Here is an 18,917-nt window from a genome sequence, read left to right as displayed (position 1 = left end):
CGTTTATGAAAGCTACTTAAATTCCCTAATTGTGACATTCCCATATTTTATAGTCCCTGTTATGCAAAATGAACACTAGCCTATATTGTAGTGATCAGTTTATTGAACACTAGCCTATATTGTAGTGATCAGTTTATCACTGGTAGAATTATCACTTTTTAGTCTAATATAATTTAGATAGACTAAAGGGGGGGGGGGGGGGGATCAATCCGCGGCGAGAGTTTTAAAGTAGGCCAATTACGCAGGAAAACCTCGGAACTTGGCAACCCTGACTACAGACCCCCAGTTTTTAGATTAGAGACGCAAATATTATTGTATTTTCTGCCATCTATTGGTTAAAGCAAGTTCTGCTGTTTTATTTTATTTCTTTCTTTTTACCTAATGAACAATCTTGTCTTTGACTCTCATATAAATATGCTGCAAAAATCTTCACATGCTTACATTAGCTTGTAGTAAACTTGTTGCTCAATGACTTCATAAACAGGTTTGAGACCCATACGGTATTCGTTTTTAATACAGCTTTTAAGCAATGATACAATATTTTTTTGACATCACAACAACAACAAAAAACTGTGGTCATTTGCAGTCATTCCCCCGAACAATAGGCTACATCTTGAATAAAAAAAACCAAATGATTAATCAGTCCAATAATCTTTACACTTTTCAGTCAAATAAATGAAAATGTCTTCTGGAAAACAAAACAAAAAAAAACCATTTGTTTCTTTATCTTAATTTCTACTCAACAATACACATTTGTTTGTTTAAAGGACAGCTTTAAGCAGCTTTGCCAATGTGCGGTATTAATGTCAAGCTTTGATAAATGTTTTTAATTTGGGGAAAAGGCGCAGGGCATTCTGGCTAGTGACCTCTATGACCTTCTCCAAGGGAATTCCTTTGATTTGGGCGATATATTCGGCACTAATGCTGATGTTCCTTGGTACATTCCTCACCTAGAGTAAAAACACAGATGTAAATAAACATCAAATCATGTTTATGACAGAAAAACTGAAAGCTGCCGTACCTGCTTCTCAGGTCCCAGCGCAGGAGCGTCCGTCTCTAAACACATGCTCTCCAGAGGAACCTGCTTCACCAGCTTCTGCTTCTTATCAAACGTGGATATCATGTGATGTGTGACTAATAAATGCACTGAGGTGTTTTTGTAAATTATACTAACAGATATACACTACAAGTTCAACATTTGGACAAGATCTTAAGATATTAAGAACATTTTCATATTAAGACTTTCGCTTAAATGCTTGAAATTAGTTTGTAGACAAATATAAATTATATATATATATATATATATATATATATGTTTGTAAATCTTTAAAAAATAAATTCATCAAATTTGATTGAGAATGAACAAGCCCAAATATTTAAAAATATAAAAAAAGAGGTTTTATGTGTTTGACATTTCGGTCACTACATAATTCTCATATTTACATTTCTGTTCATTTTTACTGTTTAATTATACTTGATTGTTCAAGCTTTTGATTTGGAGTGTATGTCTATTAGCAGAGCACATACTGTAAAGAGAACTTGCAAATATTGGCATGAGGAGTCCAAACTACGATGGCTGAGAGAGCTCAAAGCGCTGCAACTTAAAGGTGCTCTATGTAACTTTTCTACTAAAATGAATCCTTTTTTTATTGCCTGTGTGTGAAGGGGTTGTAATCACACATTAAAATGATCCGCTTGTCGAGTTTTGCTATTACCTCTGAAGGCCAGTATTCCTATTTCTATGTGAAGTCTCCGGGTCGGATTTACCGCGAAATCCAACGGATGTGACGTGCATGCGCGCTCCCGAGCCTCTCTCCTTATATACAGTCTATTGTAGACGGTCAGGGAGTGACGTCTGGTTAAAGGCGCACGTTTTTCGGCTTATATCTCAGTCAATCTTTGATCAATATTCCCAAGACTCTAATCGTTCGTAGTGCTGGACGGGGCCTTTCGAACGAGCCCACCCCCGAGGTCCAACTCGCCCGGCTCCCCGAGTTATAGCCGTTCGAAATCGGGGGTCCCAGCGAACGGCGATCCGGTAGGGGGCATCCCCGAGGCCCGCCACTCTAGCAGTTCGGGCAAGGGTTCCCCTGGGACCTCCTCCCCCGAATTTGAGCTCTCTGGGTCTTTGCGTTCCAGAGATATGAGCGATTTTTATTCTGAGATCGTGACGTCACCGGCGTCCGCAATTTTGCAGCACGCCCAATGGTTTTCTGCTAATATCTCCGCGAAAACACCACCAAAAACTATGGAACTTATATGGTTCTTTTCAGCTCGACTAGATGGTCCCAACGAGCTGCATTATGCTCGCCGAATCCGTCTAGTATTCGCCGAGATATTTGCGTAATAGACGGTATTGTCTATGAGTTCGAGCACGAGCGCTCTTGTAAAATTTGGTTGCAATCTGAAACATCACCACTAGAGGCCGCTAAAAGTTACGTAGAGCACCTTTAAGAAAACACATGCAAATAGAAAAAAACACATGCAAATTAAGAAAACATCTTCATCAGTTTCACAACACATGTGTGCTCCACATACTCACAACACAACCAAATACAGAAACACACTGCAAATAGCAAAGACCACAATGGAAATGTTTCCAGGGGACCAAAATAAGTGACAAACCTGGCTAGGACATGCTTACATGCTTCTTTTTTTTTTGTACAATATACAAAATGTATATGTTCAATGTCATAAGAATACAAATACAAAAAAAAAAAGAAAAAAAAAAAGAACATAAGGGTAAGATATGAATCTATACATCAGTTACATTGTACAAATTTTGGCATGTTATGTTTAAGTTTCATAAGAAATGTTAGGTAATGCAGGGTCCTAAGATGATACGGCAAGTTTTAAAGTTGAGACGCTCACACACAGATATATAACGCGTATTTTAAAAACTGAAAATGTATTTTTATTTGCAACAGTTATGTTAACAGCTATAATACGAAATGTCTGTCGTAAGAACAGCTATTCGTCTGGACACAGAGCTGCGCTGTCATGGGAACATCCCAGGTGAAAATAATTAGGAAATGACATTGTCTTTTGTTGCTCCCTTCGCCAAGTGCGTTCCAAACGGCTACGTGATGGCACACTAGTGCCCTGCTCACTCCAAAGTCCACACTTCAAGGGCTCTGCCGTCTGCCCTTCGAAGGGAGTAGGGCATAGGGAAGCTCACGAGCAATAAGCACGTCCCTGCCGGGTTCGTCACTATGGTCTGTGCTATTTGCAGCGCGTTTCTGTATTTGGTTGAGTTGTGAGTATTTGGAGCACACATGTGTTGTGAAACTAATGAAGATGTTTTGCATGTATTTTCTTCAGTTGGAGCGCGTCGAGCTCTCTCGGCCACCGTACAAAACCTTTTAACAGTAGGTTATATTTACCTGATCACTCCTTACAATGGATGGAGGTATTGAGAAAAAATAACCAGCTTTCACACCCTCCATTGCAACTGAGGGTTTTCCGTCAAATGCATGAAGAAGTGCATTTTCTACACCTTATTGAAAACAGACAAGATTGAAATCATGAAAAGCAACAGATTCATGAATAAGCGAGCACTGTTTTTCATGCATGTTTTGGTATGTATGCATACCCAGCTCCTTCAAAAGATGGATGGTTGGTCTTCCAGCAGATCTTGAGTGTACATTCCTAACAGACAAAACTCACTGCTGTATGAACGATCATAATGTCATTTTTTATGTGCACAAATATACAAAGCCAGAAGCGTGACACTTACAGAGGCAGATTTAACTGCTTCGCGATTTCAGCCTGTCGAATGAGGACCTGTCTCTGTCCGTCTTTCCCAGCATCACTGTTGACTACACGTGGTGTGAAATCCAGGCCGACCTATATGTAATGATACATATTTAAACATTTATAAAAAACATCATAACACTGAATAGTTCATTTAGGTATTGTTGGAAGAGGATGACTTTGTTTTTTGCCTGCATTAACAAAAGTTTGACCAACAATGTTGGACTGCTCATTGCATTATGCAGTAGTGAAACAATTTTTAACCATTAAAAGGTAGGCGATTTTTTTGAACAGTTTTTGTTTAAACTCTCTTCTCATCCTCATAGCAATCAATAATACTAGAAGTAGTCTAAATATTAAAACATGTACATATATCTTTTGTGGAAGACTCAGGACCAAAAAAATGTTCGTCCAATCATTGCATTCGGTCCGAATGCAATGATAGGATGTCCCACCTGTCTGTCGACATATGTATTTCCATACCTCTGCGCACCTGCTCGCGCAAACATCACACGTCATCAGCGCGTTTCGTAAGGTTATGCAGAGTTAGGCCTTGTCCACACTAATATGTTTTCGTTTGTTTTGAATGTTTCATATTCATCTTTTTCTTTCCGTTTTGGCCTTCCGTCCACACTGAGGGAGCGTTTTCATTCATGAAAACGAAGCTTTTTGAAAAAGCTCTCTAAAGTGGATCAATTTGAAAATGCCGTTTTCGCGTTGTAGTGTTGACTTTCAAAACAGAGGTATTTAAAACCGATGACGTAAGTTTAGTCATGTGACACATATTGAACCCATAGATATTTATGTTTATACCGGTGTTGTGCATGTTAGGTGCTATTCAGTTTCACACAGTTGCTAAAATATGTTTATTTGCATTAGCTGTCCTGCGGCAAAACATGAGAGCATTTTAGCATTTTATGCCAAACATATGGTGACTGAGTGCGACCTGGACGCATCAGTGAATGGTGAGATATTTTCCTAAATAAAATGATCCTGCCAGAAGAATTGCGCGATAACTTTATTATTTATTTTTCCATCTGTATCATCTCAGTGAGCTTTGGTGAGGGTTTACGTATGCGCAGTAAGGTGAATTTAGCGTTTTCAGGCGTTTCAGTGTGGATTAGAAACTTTTGGAAAACGTTTGAAAACACCAATGTGGACGGAGAGCGATTTTAAACAAAAACGCTGTTTTCAAATGTATCCGGCTTAATGTAGACGCAGCCTTAGACAGACAGTCACAAACAAACAGCAGCCGCCTTTTACAGTTCCTCCTGAACCAAAACAATGAACTTATGCTGCGTTTACACAATCTCATAACCGTAATTACGATATGATCCTGCAGGTGGTACAACTAAAGCTCTTTAAGTTGTTTACAATCATTATGATTGTAATATTATGTGCTTTCACTGCTTTGAGACATGAGGTAATTTAATGCCGTCTTAAGGAGGCGTGGCTTTAGAGAGCGCTGTGAAGAGAGGGTGGGATCTCGTGCTTTCAGAGCTAACTTGCTATTGCTAGCCTCTCCGAAATTGCCTACCCTACCTTTAAAGGGTTAGTTCACCCAAAAATGAAAATTATGTCATTAATGACTCACCCTCATGTCGTTCCAAGCCCGTAAGACCTCCGTTCATCTTCGGAACACAGTTTAAGATATTTTAGATTTAGTCCGAGAGCTTTCTGTCCCTCCATTGAAAATGTATGTACGGTATACTGTCCTTGTCCAGAAAGGAAATACAGACATCATCAAAGTAGTCCATGTGACATCAGTGGGTTAGTTAGAATGTTTTTAAGCATCGAAAAATACATTTTGGTCCAAAAAAACAAAAACTACGACTTTATTCAGCATTGTATTGTCTTCCGGTTCTGTTGTGGATCCGCGTTCAGTGACGCCGCTGACATAAGACACTGCTGACGTGTTATCTGGTGCGCCCGAGCTTCGTTTACAGTCTGAGGGAGACGCACGCTGTAAACAAAACAATCTTCGCAAACATGTCTAAGGATTTCGACACAGAGGAAGACTTGCATTTTTTTGCCCAGCCATATTTATTTGAACCCGAATCCACGGACGCACCAGATACACGTCAGCAGCGTCACTGCAGACTCGTGAACGCGGATTGACAACAGAACCGGAAGACAATACAATGCTGAATAAAGTCGTAGTTTTTGTTATTTTTGGACCAAAATATATTTTCGATGCTTCAAAACATTCTAACTAACCCACTGGTGTCACATGGACTACTTTGATGACGTCTTTATTTCCTTTCTGGACAAGGACAGTATACCATACATACATTTTCAATGGAGGGACAGAAAGCTCTCGGACTAAATCTAAAATATCTTAAACTGTGTTCCGAAGATGAACAGAGGTCTTACGGGCTTGGAACGACATGAGGGTGAGTCATTAATGACATCATTTTCATTTTTGGGTGAACTAACTCTTTAAGGGATTACAATCTTACAGAACTCTATTCTCTACTTATAACAACTAGTTAGACATTCAGTATATGTCTAACCTCACCAATAGCCACAATGTGCTCCTTGTATTTGTCAATCAGCGGTAATGCAGCATCTAAATCCTGTGGGTCAGAAAGAAGGAAACCGTGTCAGCTGTAAAACAGTAAATAAAATAAATGTATCTTTTACGCATATGTTTCAGACCTCCAGTACGGCTCCTCTGGGTTGCGCTGGATCTTGGACAGGATGAACTCCGAGACAAGGCATAATGAATCCAGGGAACCTATAGGAAATTAAAGGCATTTAATATTGAGTTTGCTGAAAATAATACACAAGATAATATGTAAGATATACCTTTGTGAGAGCTGTATAATTTTCTCAAATTCACCAGCATGCTCTGCTACAGCAAGAAGGGCAACAAGCCCAGCCTAAAAAATAAAAACAAACATTACTGCACTCTTAAGATGGATATCAGATTTGACAGAGAATATAGATTGAAAGGGGTACCTTTTTAGACTCTCCAATGACATCATCAATGTCCTAAATAAACACAACACACAGTCATTAAGGAACTTCTCAGACAGTTCCATAGTATTATAAACATTGCAACTATTTTTCTTTCTTACACTGTCAAAATCCTCGGCAGAAATATGACAGTGACAGTCGATATATCCTTGCATAGATGTATATTTTCAGATTGTTGAAAACATAGACTGTAAAGGTTGAAAACCACAGCCAACACGGATCACTATAAACTAGTACAGAACAGGATGTGACGAATCCGACTACAGCGAAGGTTTATGTCATGAATATTAATTAGGTCCTCCAGCATTGCTTTAGCCAATCATCGGCGATCGTCGTGTTTCCTAGTTAATATTCATAAATCGAGCCTTCGCAGTGGTGGCGCTTGTTTCCAGGTTTCTGAATGAGGAAGCTGTATTTTAAATGTTTTGTTTTGCAGTTGACAGGTATATCACGTGAGTTATGTAGACAACCACAGCACATCATGTGATCTGACACAACTCCCATTTGATCGCTGTGAATTAGAGACAGCGGCAGCACAATGCATCACTGGGGTGTTTTGTCCCTTTTTTTACTCTCGATTGGCAGCTGTCTTTGTCAATACAAGCCTACTTGGGAATCAATTGATTCAAGACCTATACCGGAATGGTTCGATCAAGCCAAATTCGGCATTTTCATTCACTGGGGAGTGTTTTCAGTTCCCAGCTATGGCAGTGAATGGTTCTGGTAAGTCTGCGTCTGGTTTGATACTGGACATTAGTTTGACATTCGGCGCTGAGATCAGAGTTGGGGAGTGTCGCAAAAGTGCAAAACCTTCAACAGTGTATGATACAAGGCATTTTTCTGTGAATACATGAATTATGCTATGCAACGATTCAACTTAATTTAGTTAAAAACGAAGTAGCTATATAATTGAAGTGTGATTTATAAATGTGCAATAGCTGTTTAATGCAAGTAAATGCTTAAATTAGCTAAATAAGTCTATTTAACTTCTTAGTGTTTTGACCTACAGATGTCAAACCACATGTAATTTAATCACTAGCTCTTGCCACACATCTTACACCGTGTGATTTTAGTTGATTTTAGAGAATTTTTTTTAACTTTGAACTATTAAAATCTATTTAACTTCCTGGTCATGTGACCTGATGCTGCCACACCCACACACATTGTATTATGAACAAATATCTCTCACACATCTTTCATGTATTTGTTTTTGGGAAAATGTCTTTATAAAAAAAATTAATTATTGAAATCTATTTAAATTGCTAGGGTCATGTGACCTGATTATATCACACCTGTTTTGTATTATCATTTTGCACGTTTTTGATGATTTTATTTTTCAGAATGAGGAAGCTTACTCAGTTGCGGTATTTTTATTGTTTTGTTTTGCAGTTGAGAGATATGTGATGGATCATGTGAGTTTTTGTACAATAACCACACTACATCATGTGATTTTTAAACAACTCTCATTTGATCATCGTGAATAAGGGTACAAAACAATTCCCATTCACACAGATCCGCGAAAACGACTAAAAACGCTGTATTCTGCTGCCAGGCCATTAGATGGTGATGAAACACTATAGACTGAACATGTAGCCTAATGCATATGCATGACGTCATCGTTTTCACAGATTCACGTTTTTATTGTTTACAGCTTTACACAGAAACCGTTTTCAAAAACTTTCACTTTGAAACCTGTTTTCAAAAGTTTGCGTTTTCAGGCACCCAAAGCGCCATTGTCGTTTAAATCAACGACCAAAACTCATACAAATTTTAACGTTTTTAGTTGAAAACGGTGTCGTGTAAACAGTCCCTTAGAGACAGCGTCTTTGGCAGCTAATTAAATTGCTTGGGTGTTGTGACCTGATGATGTCACATTAGTTGAAGTATCATTTTGTGTTTTTGTTGATTTTTTTTTTTTTTTTTTTAGAATGAGGAAGCTTCCTCAGTATGTCAAAATACTTAGAAGTTATTTAATTTAATTTAAGCATTTAAACAGTTATAACACATTTATAAATTTATACATAATACATAATGCATAAAGCTACTTCATTATTGTTTCAGATCACATGTGGTTGTCTACATGAACTCACTTGATCTGTCACATACCTGCAACATACAGCTTCCTCATTTTTTTTTTTATTCAAACTATTTAACTTCCCTATCATGTGACCTGTTGTTGTCACACAAGGCCTGTTTATATTGTCAGATGTTTCTCATATAAAAGTAATTTCATAATAACCATGTTAAGTAAATGCTTATCAAGTATTTGTATTGGTAGTAGTAGTACTATAGCCAATTGTACTATTAACATGGCACTTTGAGTTTGAAGAATTTAGTGGGTCCAGGCCTTGGTGGCTTTTTTCTGAGAAATTCATAAAATAAGAATATGATGTTGAATAAGACTGGAGTGTACACAGCGACGATCGAGATCAGATCAGTATATGAATCTGGTCAGTCTGGAACCATGTGCACCGTGCTCTGCGCCATGCATTCATTCAAAAAGACGGTTAGATAAGGAATGTTAAAGGTGCAGTAAGCGATTTCTGAGAAACACTGTTGATATTTGAAATCAACCTAAACAAACACACCCCTCCCCTCATTGCGCCGCCTCCAAAATGCACAAACACGCATTTCTTTGTTCTGTGAAACATAGCAGGTGATATGCTATTGTTAAATTTGAATCAAACTATAAATGTTTAAAAAAAATGTTATAAAACCACCAAGGACATGTTTCCACATGCATGTAACTGCATGTAAGATGTTTGAGAGATGTTTATAATACAGTGGGTGTGCCAACATTAGGTCGCATGACCAGGAAGTTAAATGGATTTTAAATCATTCAAAAAAATGATATAACATCAACAGACATGTTCCCAAAAACAGATGCATGTAAGATGTGTGACAGGTGTTTATGAATATAAAACAGTGGAGGTGCCAACATCAGGTCACATGACCAGGAATAATTAAATAAAAATATATTTTAATATTTAAAAAAAATCATTAAAAATACACAACAGGATATTTCCTAAATCCAAGTCATGTTAGATATATGTGATATGTGAAGATATTACAACTGATGTGATATCATCAGGTCACATGACCGGCAAGTTAAATAAATGTGAATATTTTATAAAAAAATAAATAAAAAAAACCCATTAAAAACCATTAAATTATATTTGTTTACAAATCCAATATGTGTAAAATATATGGCATGGGTATGTGAATGCATTGCTAAACACCTTCATAGAAAATAATAAAAACAATGCAATAACCATGTTACTGTATCTACTGAACAACCCCTAGTGATTTTTTTCATGCTTCTCCACCTAATTCAGACTATTACATTCTATTAATAATGATATTTTCGGATTCTTTGAATGATTTTTATTTTCATGCACTTTTATGGCAGTCCCTTAATCTGGTCAGAGAGTGCCAACTAATGTGCAAAGTCAAACCAACTTTACCACAGTGCAAAACAGCATCAGCAGCACAAATACAGTGTGAATGACACTAACATAAAAAGTACCCTAAAGTATTATGGCACTACCAATATTGTGATGTTTTGCACATATGCTGTACAACACCATGTTATTGTTTGAAATACCCATGAACACCATGTAATTATCATTGTACATTAATGTTAATCATTCATTACTACAATATGGTTTATCATGGTATATCAAAGTACCATGATACTTCAATCTGATACCTTACAAAGCTACAATAGTGAATGTGAGTTTATAACATTAAAACAGGTCAACCCCAAAAATACAAAGAAAATGAAGCCTATGTTTGTAAGATGATCATATGTCGCATGTTTAATTCCATGAAAATATTGCATGATGTGAACACATTTCCCCTCCACCAGACATTTTACTTTTAAGTTATATAGCAAAAAAATACTGTATTTTACTGTAAATCTTTTTTTATTTTTTATTCTCATTTCAGTAATAAGATTTCGATTTTTTTATACATTACAATGTGCTTTACAAAAGTAATGTGCTTATACATTACAAAAATTATATCTGAAATGCAAATAATCCAAATCGTTCTAAAAAGTAAGCTTTATTTTCTTTAATCAAGAAGTTAAATGGCTGGTCACTTTATGACAATGTTTTTGTATTCATATATTTGAGGTTAATTGTGCTTAATAGTTTTGTTTTTTTCCAACAGGTGGTACTGGCAGGGCCAAAAATACCCATCTTATGTTAACTTTATGAAGCAGAATTATCCACCTGGCTTCACCTACGCAGACTTTGCATCTCAGTTCCACGCTGAATTCTTTGATCCTGTAGAGTGGGTTGACATTTTTGCCTCGTCTGGAGCCAAATATATTGTGCTCACAACCAAACACCATGAAGGTTTGTGAAAAATGACTGCACCGACTGCATTGCATTTCGTTTTTGCATATCTGTCAACTCTAATTATTTTAATGCTATATAATTACAATGGAAAATACTGTAAAAATGCCATGCTAAAAACCGGTTAATTGGTTAACTATAAAATACCTGAATATAATTGGTTTTACATCACATTCTGTGTATTTCCTATAAAATACTGTCAAATGTATGGTCTATGGTCTACATATACAAGTATACAGTATGATTTAACAAATAACTTACAGTGAATAATAGTAAAATGCCATTTCCAGAAGCCCCTATGTGACACATCATATACAGTATGATAATATTTTCTTTAAATAGTTTCCTCTTCTTTTTTTTGTTTATTAGTGGTGTACTGTACATTAGGCTGTTTTGTGTTGCATTCTCTGTTATTTAGTTAATGTTTATTGCATTATTTTAGTTTCAGTTGTGTTACTCTGATGGTCTTCCTGTGGATGACCCTGTGCCCTTTCTATATATGAGTATGGGCCATGTTTTATGGTGGTTATTAGTACAATTTCAAAATACAAAAGCAGATTTTATCCAAGTAAAAATAAAGATGGCACCTGAAAGTTGTGGTTGGAGGTAAAAGTTTGTGTAAATGCGTTTTTGACCAACGTTTTTTCACTTTTTATGTCATTTCTAGTGACATTTATGTCATTCACAGTGCATTCACATATATAACTTTTGATTTGAATAATGTATTAATAAATGTTGAGATGAACTAACTAAGGTTAATAGGTTAACACTTTACAATAAGGTTTTGTTAGTCAACATTAGTTAACTACATTAGCTTATAACGAACTGAACGTATACAGCATTTATTAATCTTTGTTAATGTTAATTTCAACATTTACTAATACTTTATTAAAATCTTGTTAACATTAGTTAATGCACTGTGAACTAACATGACCTAACAATGAACAGCTGTATTTTTTTTTAACTGACGTTAACAAAGATTAACAAATACAGTAACAAATGGATTGCTCATAGTTAGTTAATACATTATTAACTAATGTTAACAAATGAACCTTACTGTAAATTGTTATTCATTCCTGTGTTTCAATTCCTCAGGCTTTACAATGTGGGGCTCAAAGTACTCGTGGAACTGGAACGCCGTGGCGGTTGGGCCGAAGCGGGATCTGGTGGATGAGATCGCCACTGCTTTGCGGAAACACAGTGATTTGCGTCTGGGGCTTTACCACTCCTTGTTTGAGTGGTTTAACCCTCTGTACAGAGCCGATGCTGACAACCACTACAAAACCAATGTGTTCCCTACTACCAAGACCCTGCCCGAGCTGTACGAGATAATCAACAAGTTCAAACCTGAATTACTGTGGTCTGATGGTGACGGAGATGCGCCTGACAACTACTGGAACAGCACAGGGTTCCTCGCCTGGCTCTATAACGAGAGGTAAGGACACCTTAACATGAGTGTCATGATTACAAACCAAGAAACCAGGAGGTCCAAAGGAGAAAAAAATATCAAATGCAACGTCCATTTCATCCCTTAAGGGACACACTTGTGATGCTCAACAAATTACATTCAGAATTTAAATTAAATGAATGTACTGTATTACAAAATCGGTTGAATTATTTTCAATAATATTTATTCTTTAATATTATGTATTTATTCAAATAATAAAAAGATTAGAAAAAAAATCATATTTTTTAATTACTATTATTTAAATATAATTACTACACCCCTGTTACACCCCTAAATTTTTATATATATATATATATGTGTGTGTGTGTGTACACAGGCTACTTCATTGTGGCTGTAGATTGTACCTCCTTTTTTTAAAATATATATTTCCTGTTCATTTCATTTTCATACACAAAGATCACAAGTATGACAGTTTTTATTCAAGACCATTCATCCTTATCTAATCATGTCCAGAATTTAGCAAGTGGCACAAACGTCACCAAGTTTCGTTTCATTCAGATGAAGTAAAAAAAATTAAAGTTTAATAAAAAAATTACAATTTTTAAAATGACCAACGACCACCATCTACTATAGGGTTTTAAAATGTTGTGATTTTCATACTGTTTGCCATTCTTTTTTATTTTGTTAGAATACACGGCGGCTTTTGAATGGCCGTCAATGCTTTTTGGTAACAGAATAGTGTAATTGCTGCATCCACCAGCAGGGGCTCACTTTTTTAACCAGCTAAACCTTGCCCCAATGATCGCCTCAATCAAAAGATTCCAATTTACCTCATAACAATAGCATTTTTCTCCTAAACGATTATTGATTATATGTCAATGTTTTGAAATACACTAGTGTCTAGATAAACTCAAAGCTATCAGACATAGACTAAAGACTTTAACTTTGATTTCATTTCAAAATAACACTGTAGAGAACCAAACAAGTTGCATACTAGAACTGTCTATACAAAGTCATGTAGCTTAACTGATGGCAAATGTGTGTTTTCAGCCCTGTACGTGACACTGTTGTGACCAATGACCGATGGGGATATGGCAGCATATGTAAACATGGCGGATATTACACCTGCACGGATCGGTACAACCCAGGACACCTGGTGAAGCACAAGTGGGAGAACTGCTTGTCCATTGACCAGAGGTCATGGGGCTACAGGAGAGAGGCCAAACTCAGTGATTACCTCACCACCGAACATCTGATACAAGTGAGTTTTACATTCATTCGCTCTGACACGGTTTTATCGATGTGCAATCTGACATTATCGAGTTTGTCCTTCACTTCAAAAACCACAACAACAAAAAAACACGCCTATAGAGTGCATACGCTGCATGTACACTGCTTATAGGGATAGTTCACGCAAAAATGAAAATTAGTCAAATTCTGTCAGGATGAATATTTTGAAGAACAGAAAGTTCAAAAGAACTGCGTTTATTTGAAATCGAAATCTTTTGTAACATTATAAATGTATTTACTGTCCCTTTGAATCAATTTAATGCATCCCGTCTTCTTAAAAGTACATTTTACTGGGCCCAAACTTTTGAACGGTAGTGTATATATATGCAGTGAGCATTTAGAAGTCCTCTGTTTGTCTTACAGAGTCTCGTGGAGACCGTGTCCTGTGGGGGGAATCTGCTGTTGAACGTTGGCCCCACACACGACGGCCGCATCGTGCCCATATTTGAGGAGCGTCTGCGGCAGATTGGTCAGTGGCTTCAGGTGAACGGAGAAGCCATTTACAACAGCAGCGCATGGAGAGTTCAGAACGACACTGTCACTCCTGGAGTTTGGTCAGTTACCTTATGAATTCTCAATCATGTACAGTAACGTGCTACGCAAAAGGCTTTGTTTCTTTGCCTCTGTTTCTCTCTTCTTCCGTTTAATCTCTTTCACCTTTATTTGCTTTTAAATCAAAGTATAATTTTGTTTTGTCCTGACAGGTATACATCGAATCCGAAGGAGAACGCAACCTATGCTATTTTTCTTTCATGGCCCTCTGATGGGTTCATTGTTCTGAACGACCCCATTGTGTCACCGTCCAAGACTCAGGTGATGTATATTGTAGAAATTGTATATAAAAGAAGATTCTTATTGAATAATTGATTGTTTGTAAAGCCCGGCTTTAAAACGCTAGCGACCCTGGATCACAAAACCAGTCACAAGTAGCACGGGTATATTTGTGGCAATAGCTAACAATACATTGTATGGGTCAAAATTATTGATTTTTCTTGTATGCCAAAAATCATTAGGATATTAAGTAAAGATCATCTTCCATGAAGATATTTAGTAAATTTCCTACCTTAAATATATATAACATTTATTTTTGTGAGTGAATGCAGACCAATCGGGAACATAAATGGACAAATTTAAAGGCAATTTTCTCTATTTTTCGATTTTTTTGCACCCTCAGATTCCAGATGTTTAAATATTTGTATCTCGGCCAAATATTGTCCTATCCTAAGAAACCATACATCAATAAAAAAGTTTATTTATTCAGCTTTTAGATGATGTATCTCTGAAATCTCAATTTCAAAACATTGACCCATGTGACTGGTTTTGTGGTCCAGGGTCAATAGCAGCTGTTGCCATCTCATCAGATGATCTTCTTTTTTCCATGTACACGAAAGTTCAAAAGTAAAAAAAAAAAAAGAAATTAATCATTTTGAATTGATCAAAAGTGACAGTAAAGACATTTATAATGTTTTAACAGTTTTTAATTCAAATTCGGTTCTTTGGAAATTTCTCTTCATCAAAGAATCCTAAAAAAAATGTGTCACGGTTTCCACATAAATATGAAGCTGCACTGTTTGATAATAACCAGAAATGTTTCTTGAGCAGCAAATCAGCATATTAGAATGCTTTCTAAAGGATCATGTGACACTGAACACTGGAGTAATGATGCTGAAAATTCAGCTTTGCATCACAGGAATAAATTACATTTAAAAAATGTTTCAATAAAAAAAATTTATATTAAATGTTAATAGTATTTTTACAATACCACTGTTTTTACTGTATTTTTGATCAAATTAATGCATCCTTGGCGAGCAGAAGAGACTTCTTTCAAAAACATAAAAAATCTTACTGATCCCAAACTTTTGAATGGTAGTGTCTGTCCTAATTCTTATTCAGTTTGGCAGTTTTTATCAAATTACTATACAAAATACTTTGAATTGTTACATTTTCATGCAAATATCCTGTTTGAGCACATTCAATTGCGTTTCACAAATCTGCGTTTCATTCCTATGGGAATGTCTGAGCAAGTGACTTAAAGGTGCAGTAAGCGATTTCTGAGAAACACTAGGGGTGTCACGATTCTCCAAATCTTCGATTCGATTGAATTTTCGATTCTAAGGTCACGGTTCGATTCGATTCTCGATTTTTACATATTTTTTCTTTTTAAAAGCACAGGTTGTTATGCCATTTTTAGAATATACTTTTATGCAATATAATATCTGACCTTTGTTCGCAATATACCACACTACATTGTCAAATTTAAAACATTTATTAACAACATAAAGTGCTTATAATATAATATAATATAATACCTTATATCTTTAGTCAATTGGAAACTTAAGCAAAATAACCTGCCATATTTTGCCATAACCTGCCATATGCAGATTATAAAATCAAATCAGTCATTTTAAACTGTCTGCGAAATGCAATTTCACAAACAGCGTGAGTGTTCAGCGGTGCCGCGTCTTCTCTCTCTCTGTCTCTCAAAATGGGTTGCACAAGGCAATTGTCAAGCGCGCTGCTCTCACGTTTCGGGAGTCGTGACATGACGGAATTGTCACTTGCATAATCGGGCCAGCATTGCATCGTGAGTAACTAAAGTTTACCATTTACACATCTTTTTAAGTCTTACCAGTTTGAACATTCAAGCGATTTTAAACTATTCAGTACTCGCGCGCTCTCTGAGAGATGGTTTTCTTTGCACAGCACATAGGCCTACATAAAGCCGCCTCGCAAACAGGCAGATGACGACATTCAAGTTCACAAAACAAACAAACAGTTGTTGATTTAACAGATAAATCTATGTTTTTGTGGAGATGCCCTGCCATGTTAGTCGTGCTGCCAGTGGAAGAATGTGGTACACGCACATAGCAGAGCTTGCAAACTGTGGCTTTTTTGAAGCGCGAACGCTGACAACATAACTCACTGGAAATCCAAAATACTTCCACACCGGTGACTTCAATGAAAGAGTAGACGGTGGTTCAAGTTCTGTCGATGGGTCTCCTGCATCTGCAGTTGCCATGCTATCTTTTGACTGGCTGTAGATAAGTTAGAGGAGGTTGACTCGCATCACTTCAACACGCGTGTTTTTTTCCATGACATGGGGGCGTGGCAGCATCGACGATTCCATTTTTTAATTCGAAGTTCGAGATTGTGACTTAATTTCGATCGATTTCAATTTAAAATCGAAATCGTGACACCCTTAAGAAACACTGTTGATATTTGAAATCAACCCAAACAAACGCACCCCTCCCTTCATTGCTCCGCCTCCAGAATGCAAGAACACACAATGCAAGAGTGAACGAAAAAAAATAAAGAGAAGATGAAGAATGAACAACAAGGAAGAACAAAAAATTAACATACAATACACAAGTAAATACAAGCAAGAGTTGTTTGTTAGTCGCCAGCAGCACATCAGCCACTCAAAACTGTCCTGTTACTACAGCTAACATTACAACAACAGTATATCTTGGTTCTGTGAAACAGCAAAACCAGTGTTACTCACATACAGACTAGAAACAACAGAACCTCGGCATCCATTTTCAGGCCTTCCCGCTTAGATCTCTCCAGCGCTGGAAAGCTTTTCTAATATTAACGCAGGTCATAAACCTCTTGCCTGATCATAAGCCTTCTTTTTCCTGTGATTTTCCTCTGACATTTTCTCTTTTGTAATGTCTCTCAGCCATCTCTCTTTCTACAGTGTTTCTTCAAACCTCCCTCTTGCTCACTCTCTCTCCTCCCCATCGTGAGTTGACACGCCTCCTACTGCTGATTAGCTCACTCTCTCTTCTCCCCCATCGTGAGTTGACACGCCTCCTACTGCTGATTGGCTCACTCTCTCTCCTCCCTGATTATGAGTGACATGCCCCCTAATGCTGATTGGCTCACTATCTCTCCTCCCCCATCATGAGTGACACACCCCTTTACTGCTGATTGGCTCACTGTCTCTCCTCCCCCATCATGTAGACACGCCTCCTACTGCTGATTGGCTCACTCTCTCCTCCCCCATCATGAGTAGACACACCTCCTACTGTTGATTGGCACACTCTCTCTCCTCCCTCATTATGAGTGACATGCCCCCTGCTGTTGATTGGCTACAAGTGTGTTGTGCTGCTCTGTCTGACCTGCTTTCAACAGAGTTTCTCAGAAATGGCTTACTGGCTGAGTGAAGGCTCGTTTAATTATTTAGAACTGTTTAAAAAAGTTTCAGAGCATTCACATCTGAAGCAAAACTGTTCTTATTCTTGTTTCAAACCTTTTCCAAATCAGGTGGTGCTGCTTGGCTATAAGTCCGTCTCATGGCAGTCCATGAGTCCCACAGGTCTGAAGGTCCATCTGCCCCAGCTGGCCCCCAGTCAGATGCCCTGCTCCTGGGCTTGGACCCTGCGACTGACTGGTGCGATGTAGCCTGAGGATAGCGGCACTGTTAGTTGCTGCTTTTAGGACTAATGAAGCCAAAGACTGAAGACACTATGTTTTCCCCCCAACTTTTACATTAAAATAATAATCATACAAAATAATCTTTAGGATTTTTAAAATAATTTTTTGATTGTTGCATACTAGTGTATCCTAGTAGGGACTCAAAGTGGTGAAGTGCTGTTGCTTTGCTAAGTGATCAGACATTTTTGCATGGAAGACGAGTGAAAAAACCCTGAGCCTAGAAAGCAGAAGATCATGGAGATGTGATGGTGGACTCTATTGGGCCAGTAAGCAACCACCTGGCAGAACATCCTAGCAACCGCATAGGAACACTCTAATCTCTCTGAACACCTTAGCAACCATATAGTGACGGATCTAAGAATTTTTAATAACCTTTGTGTGTTACTTCAAGAGAGCTACCATTTTCATTTTTGTAGTTATTTGATTTATCATATTATTAAAATTTGATTTACATAATTTGATCATTTATTCATTATTCATTTATTTCATTTTATATTACTTGTCACTTCCTTTCTTTTGTTGTTTAATCTTATGATTGTGGGGTTTTATAGAATGTGGAATGTTTGTCTTCACAAATTTCAAGGCTTGTTGTTGTTGTAAATGCACTTTGGTATAAGATTTGGCCTGGTTGTACGGTCATTGTGCAGGTCAGATGAAGTCTGGGCATTTAAACGTGCACGACTAAGATT

The 18,917-nt window shown here is 37.2% G+C and overlaps 2 protein-coding genes across 3 annotated transcripts; one reads left to right on the top strand and one right to left on the bottom strand.

Annotated features, from left to right (window-relative positions):
• Nucleotides 1–693: 693 nt before the first annotated feature.
• On the bottom strand, nt 694–6,919 carry LOC130088958 (putative deoxyribonuclease TATDN3). Of its 2 annotated transcripts, none has more exons than XM_056255988.1 (10): nt 6,834–6,919; nt 6,715–6,747; nt 6,562–6,635; nt 6,412–6,490; nt 6,267–6,329; nt 3,737–3,846; nt 3,593–3,648; nt 3,384–3,496; nt 1,022–1,102; nt 694–950 (listed from the first exon to the last, which is right to left on the bottom strand). In XM_056255988.1, the coding sequence occupies exons 1-10, from the start codon at nt 6,885–6,887 to the stop codon at nt 807–809; spliced, it is 807 nt and encodes a 268-aa protein (XP_056111963.1). In that variant the 5' UTR covers nt 6,888–6,919; the 3' UTR covers nt 694–806. The 2 variants fall into 2 exon arrangements, with proteins under 2 accessions (XP_056111963.1, XP_056111964.1); XM_056255989.1 differs by having other exon boundaries at nt 1,022–1,099.
• A 232-nt stretch (nt 6,920–7,151) lies between these two features.
• Nucleotides 7,152–18,689, top strand: fuca2 (alpha-L-fucosidase 2). The gene is made up of 7 exons (XM_056255987.1): nt 7,152–7,455; nt 10,906–11,093; nt 12,189–12,528; nt 13,552–13,762; nt 14,155–14,345; nt 14,496–14,604; nt 18,058–18,689. Exons 1-7 carry the CDS (start codon nt 7,271–7,273, stop codon nt 18,193–18,195), a joined length of 1,362 nt encoding a protein of 453 aa, XP_056111962.1. The 5' UTR covers nt 7,152–7,270; the 3' UTR covers nt 18,196–18,689.
• Nucleotides 18,690–18,917: the final 228 nt, after the last annotated feature.

Source organism: Rhinichthys klamathensis, unplaced genomic scaffold (assembly GCF_029890125.1).
Source record: "Rhinichthys klamathensis goyatoka isolate OS25496 unplaced genomic scaffold, OSU_Roscu_1.1 h1tg000123l_1, whole genome shotgun sequence".
In the NCBI taxonomy this organism is placed as follows: domain Eukaryota; kingdom Metazoa; phylum Chordata; class Actinopteri; order Cypriniformes; family Leuciscidae; genus Rhinichthys; species Rhinichthys klamathensis.
Note: the sequence above shows the minus strand (reverse complement) of the source record. Positions and strands in the feature narration are given on the sequence as shown.

Excerpts from the sequence above, each read along its gene's own strand:
- LOC130088958 (XM_056255988.1), bottom strand. The coding sequence starts at position 6,887 with ATGCAAGGATATATCGACTGTCACTGTCATATTTCTGCCGAGGATTTT. Across the intron at positions 6,636-6,714 it reads TCATTGGAGAGTCTAAAAAG|GCTGGGCTTGTTGCCCTTCT; the intron begins GTACCCCTTTCA and ends TTTATTTTTTAG. Across the intron at positions 951-1,021 it reads CGCTGGGACCTGAGAAGCAG|GTGAGGAATGTACCAAGGAA; the intron begins GTACGGCAGCTT and ends TTTTTACTCTAG.
- fuca2 (XM_056255987.1), top strand. The coding sequence starts at position 7,271 with ATGCATCACTGGGGTGTTTTGTCCCTTTTTTTACTCTCGATTGGCAGC. Across the intron at positions 11,094-12,188 it reads CACAACCAAACACCATGAAG|GCTTTACAATGTGGGGCTCA; the intron begins GTTTGTGAAAAA and ends TCAATTCCTCAG. Across the intron at positions 13,763-14,154 it reads CCACCGAACATCTGATACAA|AGTCTCGTGGAGACCGTGTC; the intron begins GTGAGTTTTACA and ends TTTGTCTTACAG.